Genomic DNA, 9,710 nt, shown 5'->3' on the forward strand with positions numbered 1-9,710 from the left:
TCAGGGATAGTTTCCTGTCACTCTTCTCATTTATATTTTCCACCATTTCTCCTGGACTCTCCCTTTATTCTTGTTTTATTTTCATTCACATTTTCCTTCTTGCTTCTTCTAATTCCCTCTGGTTAAACCTGCCCTGTCCCTGCCTCCCCCAGTGCTGCCAACCTCAGGAGTTTAAAAAAATTGTAAGACTGACAGAATGATTTTTTTTAAGGTTATATAATAGTTTTTCCTGATTGATTCATGCTGGGTCCCTGCCCAGCCCCCACCTCTGCCCCTCAGGCCCCACTGCCCCTCCTGCAGCCCCAGGGCTTCCTCCCCCTCCTCCTTCCATGCCTGGGGCTGGAGAGAGGAAGGGAGAGGAGCTTCCAGGGGTCATAGAGATGAGGCACCAGGGGCTGGGTAGATGGGAGTCTTCCAAGCTCATAGAGACGGGGGGTCCGTGAGGCTAGAGAGGCTGATTTCCGGTCCCCCCCCCCTCTATGTGTGTCAGGGACGCAGGCGGAGCCAGGATCCCGGCCACGCCCAGAGCCAGGGGCGGATTCTCTCCCCAGGGACGGAGCCCGGCGGGAAAGTGAAGATCGGGGTCTCGTCACCAGCATCGATAAATGTCACCTGCCCCCGGTCACAGTCCAGACAAACCCGGATCCTGCTGGGGGCCCGGCTCAGGGGCAGGGGGGTCGCAGGGGAGGTGAGAGCCCGGAGCCGACCCTCCCGCCGCTCCACAGCCCAGATCCCCCCCTCAGGGCTACAGCTGATCCGTCCCTTCCTCCCCACAGACTCCCTGGCCACCCCCACGGCCCAGTATCGCCCACCCCCCACCTCCACCTCCCAGCAATGTCTCCCCGCGGTGAATCCCTCACAGCCCAGCACACAGGGCGCAGTGTCAAATCTCTCAGGGGCATCGGGCAGTCGCTGCCGCGTGTCTCCACATCTCACACTTTTCCCATCCTCAGACAGGACGAGGATGGGATGAGCCGTGTCTGGATCCAGAGTCACATTCGCTGGGGAGAGAGAATTAGAGCATTAGGGGCAGAGCTCGGCCCTGGGGGAGGCTGGGACCATTTCTCACACTCCCCAGCAGCCCTGTTCTGGCTGGGACAGGCCTGGATCCCAGGGAGCTGCCTCTGTCCTGGGCACCTGAGACCGAGCAGGGATGTCACTGCACTTCCTCAGTCTCTGTAAGGAGACCCACTTCATTAATTTCCCATTTGCTTGCATAAGCTTCAGCTCCCAGCTACCCCTGTTGATTCTGCTCCATTCCCAGCAGGAGAGACACACCAAGAAAGGGTTTAGTGGGGAGGGAGCAGAGGAAGCAGGTCCAGTTTTGAAGCCCAGAGGAAATCTCCCTCCTCTAATGCAGTCTCCACTCCCAGGGCTGGGAACACAGAGGAAGATGCAGCATTGGGGAAGAGCGATTAACACCAGAGAGAAGGAGGTGGCATTGCGTGGGGTAGCCCCATCCCCAACCCAGAGAGAAGGGAGGAGCTGGCAGCATCAGAGGGAGAGGATCTCCCCAATCCAGGAAGCAGCTCCAATGGGAGAGCCCTGCCCTGCCTGGAGGAAAGGCAGGATGTTGGAGAAGAGCAATGGGGAGACCCCCTGCACCGGGGTAAAGCAGAGGGATGTGTCAGTCCTCAGGGCATTGAGCTCTGTTCGGGTGCTGCTCAGGGAGAGTGTTTCTGTTCATTAGCATGGGCATGAACTCAGCACTCAGGTTGGTGTCAGGATTATTTGTGTGATGTCAGCCTGGGATCTCCCCAGGTGTTCCGGCACCTTGGCAGAAGTTGGGGAGGGGGGTACTAGGTCCCACCACCTGTGGCCCTGCCCTCTCCCTGGCCCTGCCCCACTCTTCATCTTGCCGCTGAGGCCCTGTCTCTGGCCAGGCTGGGAGCCTTGGCCACTATGGAGAGCCCCTGAGCCTCCACCTTCCCATGTCCACTCTCTGGCGTGCACCACCCAGGGCAGGTGGAGGGTCCGGGGGGAAGAGGAGCAGGGGTGGGGCCACTGAGAGGGAGAAGCACCAGGAAGAAGCTGCACTACACAGGGCGCAGTTGATCAGCCGCCCCTCCATGAAGCACAGCCAATGCTGCGATGCTCCACGCCTGCCCAAGGCTTGCAGTGTGGGGGGCCAACATGGCCCCCTGCCCCCAAACTATGCCCATGTTAAAAACAGGGTGAGCTTAGCCCCCGGCCCCCCATGTTTCAGTGCCCCTGGATCTCCTCACTGTGAACAGGTTATTTTTAGGGCTGTGTATGCCACAGCCACTGGTGATTTGGTTGGTAACTTTCGTTACAATCTCATGAAGATGTTTTGACTGGAATTTTCTCCTAATTTAAAGACAGTCTCCAGCTGCAAACTCACCCTGTCTGTGTGCTCCTAGGGATTCCCCAATTTGTGTCTCCAGTGCAGACGGCAGAGTGTCTGGCAGGGGAAAGGAGAAAAGAGACGAGATTTCAGACTTTCATATTTATAACAGCGTCCCCACTCTGAACGCATAGAACTGAGTTTTCATCATGACAGAGAAACAGATCGAGAGGCCCAGAGACACACTCAGGCATTTCATAGAAACTAACTGAAACCTTCTATTTCCTCTCTCATTCAGCCATCTCCCAGCAATGGAACCAACGTCCTTTCAGCCTCACAACCATCCCAGGACACACAATCTGTAAGAGAGATTTACTTTTCCCCTCCTCATCCCCTCCCACCCTTCCAACTCCAGTTGGTTTGTTTCATTCACTCACGGCCTTTTGTCATAACCTAGACCCAGATCATACAAAGACTTTGGCAGAAAAGTAACTTTACCCACTTTGGTCCCTTTGGCCAGGGTCAGGCAGCATCATGTTGTGCGAAGGACACTTGACAAAATTACCGGAGTGGGTGACGGACACTGGCGGGGGGTTATGTCATTCAGTCATCATTCAACCCGTAAAATAACGCACAATTTTCCACACTGAAAAAACCATAACCTAGCTCGTTAACAAATAATAAACAATAATAATAGGAATAAATTCAACTCAAGTGAGTGTTTTTGAATGTCCCTCACTATATTCAGTCAATATTTTTTTTGTGGGATGGGGGCATTGAAATAAATATTTCTCCTAAAATCATATTTCAGTGCATTGTCGTCACTACTTTTTTATTTTTCTTGTTTAAATAATATGTCTGATGGGAGGATGAGTGTCTGTGTGTGTGTGTGTCTGTGTGTCCCACCTCTACACCGCTTACCCCATGTCTCTCCCCTGTCTGTGTCCCTTACATGGGAGATTCCCCATCATGTCACAGGATGTGGGAAGCAGAAGAGGGGGGTCTCTCAGTGGAGCAGGGTTTCCCATCGCCTCACTGTGACCAGGGCACCCCTCTCCGGGCAGGGGTGATCCCAGGGTCTATGGGAACCTCCTCTGTCTCCTGACCAGGACAAAGGGACAAGCTCTGGCTGTGGTTCTGTTGTAAGCAGGGGCCAGGGTGGAACAAATTGTTCGGGGGGGGACGACTCACCTCTGGTGGCTCCCAGAAGTGGCGTCCCACTGTCCCTCATCCCCGCTGCTCCTGGGAAGCTAGGCTGAGAGGGTCTGCGCAGCTGGGGGAGGGGTAGCAATGAGGGGCTGGAGCTTGGCTAAGGGGGCTGTGCAGTGAGGGGTGGCACTGAAGGGCTGGAACTAGGCTGCTGGGGACTGTAGAGTGAGGGGTGGCACTGAGGGGCTGCAGCTAGGTTGAGGGGAGCTTTGCAGTGGGGGGTGTCACTGAAGGGCTGGAGCCAGGCTGAAGGGGGCTGTGCATTGGGGTCAGCACTGAGGGGCTGGTGGGAGCTCAGCTGAGGGGGGCTGTGCACTGGGGTGAGGCAGTGAAGGGCTGTAGCTAGGCTGACGGGGGCTGTGCTGTGGGGGGAGGCATCCAGCCACAGAGAAGTTAGCAAAGTCCAATACCCCCTGTGTGGAGACAAGGGGGAAAGTGGCGTGTGCATAATCAGTGGGAATAAACCAATCAGAGAAGAGAACAAGAACATGAAAATAACTTGAACAAAAAAAGCCCTGCCAATGATGTGTTCATGCATGTGTCGGGTATGACCTATATAAGGTACTTAATATTCATACCGCTCAAAGGTGATTGGAGAAGAACTAGTAAATATGCAATTTGGAGGTGTCTAATATTCCAGACATTGTAAGGGGTAATTGCGCTTCCAAGGAGACCCACCTATGGCCCGGGAGATGGGAACTGACCAGCACTTCTTTCTATATGCGATGGCTAGTAGCAAATATCCCAATGGCTGGTGATGGGGCACGAGTCGGGGAGGGCTCTGAGTTAGTGAGAAATCTTTCGCAGGTGTCTGGCTGTTGGATCTTGCTGAAATGCTCAGTGTCCAACTGACCACCATAATTGGGATAGGGAAGGAATTTTCCACCAAATCAAATTGCCAGAGACTCTGGGGTTTATTTTTGCCTTCCTCTGCCATATGGGAAACATCTCATTTACCAATGTTACAGAGAATCCACCATTTCTTCTAGTTTAACTTGAAGTCTTTAAATCGTTATATGAGGGCTTCAGTAATTCAGCCAGAGTTTACGGGTAAATTGCAGGAGTGGGTGGGGAGGTTCTGTGGCCTGCAATGTGCAGGAGGTCAGAGTAGACGGATCATGATGGTCCCTTCTGACCTTAAAGTCGATGAGTCATTTCTTAATTTGTAACTGTAATTGAAAAGCATGTTTCTGGTGCAAAGAAGGTTTGAATTAATCAACCTGAGTGTCTTGGACCCAAATGTCTGGCCTTCTCACCCAACAATTAAATAGAAGCATCATCTAAGTGTGAACCAATTGACCAGCACCATTCTCTTCCCACAGTCTCAGAGGCTCTTCCCAATTTCCAGTCCTAGATCCCTTCTGGGTACCTTTGAACTTCCTCAGAGTCTCCATTAGCACAATAGTTTTCTGGGAGAAATCGCTGACTCGCTCTTCCAGTTCAGGAGAAATCTCCTCTGGCTGCTGGAACTTCCCCTTCTCACACCTGGAGAGAAACAATTTCACGTGATTATATTTCATTTAGTGACTCATTATAAGTGCTTACTACTGAGTCGCTGCTCTAATGGGCCTGGAGTTCGAATTCCTCGACTTCTCCCAGCCTCAGAGCAGGTGCAACACAGCCCATGGCCGTACAACCTTCCCTTCTAAGGACTCCTTAATATTCTTCAACTCTGGTCTGGTGAGATCAGCTCTGGGGACAAAAGGGGAATTGAGTCTCCATGGCCAATTCACTCCTTGGCTTCCCTGCTCTGAGGGACAGGAGGTTCCGATGTAAAGTGCTGTAGAAATCTGTCCACTAGGAACTAAACTGAGACACCATCTTCCCCCTCCACAGCTCATTCCACACAGGTCTCCAAACAGTCCTCAGGCTGCGAAAGACTCAGGTGGGAAAGACTCTTGACCACTGCTGCCTTGGGCTGAATGGTAACCAGGGCCCCAGTAGTGACAGGCCCATATTCCATCCCCACAATCCTGAGGCAGCCACTCCCCCAGGGATGTGACATCTCTAGGAAACACATGAGGTCAGTCTTTCCCACTGAATGGACAATTCCAGAGTCTTCTGTACCAGGGTGAGAACCTCAGGATGAAGTTTATCTGAGAGATTTGTATCCAAAATCCCCACACATGTTGCTGTGGAGATGTGGTGCAAACATCATCTCCATGCTCTTCCCCAGCATTGCCAAGTATGTGTGGGAGTGAGAGAGAGCCACGTACCTACTCAAGGTGCTTCTGACATCCTAGAGGGGAGAGAGAGGAGAGAGAGATTAAAAAAAATCTCACTACCATCTGGCACACATTTGGGATTCCAGGAAAGTGATTTTGCAAATACAGGGGAAATCAGCCCTGCCCTGGCCCCGGGGCCATGGTTTCACTGAGCTAATGGGGCTTTTCCAGCTCTAATATCAATGTGTCTGTGAGTCTGCAAAGAACAATAGTCATTCACATTTCAGCAATGCACACATTGAGTTACACTGAGATCTCTGACTGCTGGACCCCGGTGCCCGTACTTCAGAAGCTGTCCTGTCCCTGTGTTGGGATTTGGCATGTTTCTAGCTCAGTCTCACCTGCAGGAATCCACTTGCTGGCTTCTGACACTTCCCCTCCATCTCACTGATCAGCTCACTGAGACGGGAAATCCCCTCTGAGAGTTTGGTGATATTTTCATTCTGTATCTTCACAATCTCCTTGTCCAGCTTTTCCAGCTGGGCCAGCAGGAGTCGCTCTTGTTCCTCCAGGAGCTGCCGCAGTTGCTGAAATTCAGACACAATCTTCTGCCTCTCAGTTTCTGTCTGTTTCTATAAGAAATAAGGACAGGGCTGGTCAGGAACATGGATGGAGCCTGATGACCTTTCATACAGTCTTACAAGAGAGAGTTTCTTTACAATCTCTAACACATCTGTTTAGAGACCAGGCCATGAGCCGACAGGCCTAGTGCTCAGAGCTGCAGTCAGAAGGAAGGAACTGCAGCCGAAGTCAGAGCTGGAGTCAAAGTCAGGATCTCACCAAGGGTTGGGGCTACAGTCGAGCTCAGAAGTCATGCCAAAGGCTGAGCCAGAATCAGTGTCTGGAGTCACACGGGGGATCAGGACTGGAGTCAGAGTCAGGCAGCCACGCGAAGGGTCAAGCCAAAGTCAGACAGCAGTACTGCAGGTCAAACCTGAGTCAGGAACAACGTCAGGGCCAAGCCAGAGTCAGGGTCCAGTCCAGCAGCAGATCGGGAGTTCACTCAGTTGTTTGGACAACTTCCCGTGACTCCTGCTGGCGTAATTCATGTATCCGAACGTCTGCTCCAATCAGGAGCTTCGTAGGCAGATCCGCTGGTGGGCCAGAGTTCCACTAGCCCCGCCCCCCCGGCTCTGGAGAGCGGTCGGGTTGTCATGAGAGTCTCTGTGGACTGAGGTTCCAAACCCACCATTCTTCACATCCTGACACTTGACTCTACACTGTGATCACAAAGGAGAGGATTTTCTTACAGCTTCGCATTTGGGCCCAATCTCTCTGCAAGGGCTGTCTCCATGTCTACCGGGATATAGTCTGTGCGGTTTGGGAGAAATTTTGTGAATGCCACAACGGGTAGTAATTAACTCATTAACTAAACTGCATCTTAGATCCTGCAGAAGACGCTGTTGTCCTTCTCCAGGGAGAGAACATTTGTGATATGCACATCTGCAGACACACACACACACACAGAGTATCTCATGATCATGGAGAAACACACACAAGGCCACAGAGAAATCTACCAATAAACTTCCCTCCCAGCTCCGTGTCCCAGCAGGTGAAGAACAACAGGCACCGACCAGATACTCCCGGCTTCTCTCCTCTCCAGTCACTTTCAATCCCAGCAGCTTTTCTCTCTCTTCCCTCAGAGTCTTCAAACGGGCTTGTATTTTTTCCTGACAAACAGAAATGATTTGGTGGGTTTATTTTCAGGGTTGTAGGGGGTGGATGAGGTGTTTTCCCACCCAAAATTCTACACAACAGTCAGTCTTCCTAGATTGACTAGGTGGGTAAGGCAATACCTTCTGCTGGCCCAGCTCCTGTTGTAAAAGAGTTACACACAACTCAGCTCTGGGGAACACACTCTTTCCCAGGCCTGAAGAAGGGCTCCGTGTAAGCTTGAAAGCTTCTCGTTCACCACAGAAGCTGCCCATGAGCAGATATTACTTCACCTACCTTGTCTTTCTAATAGCCCGGGACCAACACAGTTACAACAATATTGTGTACAACAGTGGGTCTTTCTCGAGGTAGGACATCAGAGACACGAAGGAAATGAAACCTTATCTATGGAAATCGGGCGGGTTTTGTATTCAGATTGTTTGAAGTTATTACATCCACTTTCTCCATTGAGTCGAACCAGTGGAAAACTGGTGTCCCATGTTGGTGAATCCATAAAGCTGTTTTTGAGAAGATTTAACAAACAGTGATGCCAATCCCAGAAGCCACCGGGGGCAGCCATGTAGGCTGGGATGCTCAAAGGAGTCCAACTCCATTGACTTTCAGCCCTGTACCCCGGGGGATGGGACAGGTTGGATAGCACTGATCTAAGGCCTAGGGCAAACCCCATTAGATGTGTTGACTTGTGTTAGGAACAGCTGGGGTTTGCCCTCGTGCTGTCCTAGCCCCTTTCCCTGCAATGGCCTCTGGGTAGCTTCCCCAAAGTCCCGAGCAAAGACCCCAGAAGCGGTGGATTCTGGCGGATTTCAAAGGGCTGCCTGGTGGGACTAACGGACACACGTTGGCTGGTCCTTGCCCATGAACACACGAGAACAGATCAGAGTGGCACTGGTCCACACGGCCCAGGGGTTAGTTTTGCTGAAGATAAGTCTGATCCCAGTGGCATGTGGCATGAACCTGCGCTGACTGGAGCCCTTGTGAGTGTGGACTGAAGGTGCTCGGGGTCCCATACCATGTTCAGCCCAGTGATCTCCTCTAGTGCAGGCCGGCATCTTCTGAATTTAACCCTCATGTAGCAGGACAGGAGTTCAGAATCCCAGTGGGAAACCTCCTCTCCCTGCCGGGCCTTAGACCTGTATCAAGGAGTCTTTTCCTCCTTCTGTCTGCATTTCATCACTTCTCAGTGCTACTGAAAGGGGCAGAGTAGCTAGTGGTTAGAGCACTGAAGTGGGCCTCGGAAAACCAGGTTTTTATATCCAGCTCTGCCACTGATCTGCTGAGTCACCTTGGACAAGTCACTTCCCCTCACTGTGCCTCAGTTTCCCCTCCCACCCTTTGTCTGTCTTGTCCAGTTAGACTGTAAAAGGCTCGGGACAGGGATTGGCCCTCACTGGGTTTTGTGCAAGGCCCCCACAATCAAGGTCAGATCTCATCTGGGGTCTCTAGGGGATGCAAAGAACAATAAACACTGTGATACAACCAGTAATACCAGCCACAGCTTGTAACTCCCCCAATCAGCTTTCATGCAATGAAGGCTACACACAGCTGAATGACAGGGTTACACCATTAACCTGTACTTAACATCCAAAGTTATTACCCATTAGACTGGACAGCAGCTCTGTACCTTGTACTTCTGGGCAGCTTCCTGTATGGGAACCACCGTGTGAGCACGGTGAGCCCGGGATCTGTCGCACACCACACAGATGGGGGTTTGATCCTCTTCACAGAATAGTTTCAGAGCCTCCTGGTGTTCCCCACACACCCCGCCCGCTCCTGCTCCCTTCGCTGCCTGGAAACTCAGCTGCTTGGTGATTTCTACGACATTTGCCAGCTGCCTGTTGGGCCTGAGGTTTCTCTGTTGCAAAGTTTCTCTGCACTGAGGGCAGGAGGCGGCTGTGTCGGGTCCCTGCCAGCACTGGGCGATGCAGGTGCGGCAGAAATTGTGCCCACACTCCAGAGTGACAGGGTGTGTGAAATACTCCAGACAGATGGGACATGTCGCTTCCTCCTGGAGACTTTCCACGGGGCTCTCTGCAGCCATGGCTCCCTCCGTGCAGTGGGACAGGATAAGTTTCAATTTCCTGAGTTCACACTCTGCCCCACCTGCAGCAGGAACTGGGTGTTTCCTTGCCTGAAAATGACTCAGGCTGTTTGCCGAGCAGGAAGGACCCAACTAATTTCACCCCTGGAGGCTTTAGTGAAAAAATGTATCAATTCTGGGGGGATCAGACCATATTGTGGTCAGACCAGAACTATTTAATGACATGAGACACAAAGATTCAAAAAGTTGAAGCTTTAGA

General features: G+C 51.9%; 1 protein-coding gene across 1 annotated transcript; it reads right to left on the reverse strand.

Annotated features, from left to right (window-relative positions):
- Positions 1–238: 238 nt before the first annotated feature.
- On the reverse strand, positions 239–9,466 carry LOC144274415 (zinc finger protein RFP-like). Its single transcript, XM_077833222.1, has 7 exons — positions 9,035–9,466; positions 7,314–7,409; positions 6,081–6,311; positions 5,731–5,753; positions 4,884–4,999; positions 2,363–2,422; positions 239–1,001 (listed from the first exon to the last, which is right to left on the reverse strand). Exons 1-7 carry the CDS (start codon positions 9,449–9,451, stop codon positions 487–489), a joined length of 1,458 nt encoding a protein of 485 aa, XP_077689348.1. The 5' UTR covers positions 9,452–9,466; the 3' UTR covers positions 239–486.
- Between the last annotated feature and the right edge of the window lie 244 nt (positions 9,467–9,710).

The sequence above is a fragment of the Eretmochelys imbricata genome, chromosome 14, assembly GCF_965152235.1.
Source record: "Eretmochelys imbricata isolate rEreImb1 chromosome 14, rEreImb1.hap1, whole genome shotgun sequence".
Classification (NCBI taxonomy): Eukaryota; Metazoa; Chordata; order Testudines; family Cheloniidae; genus Eretmochelys; species Eretmochelys imbricata.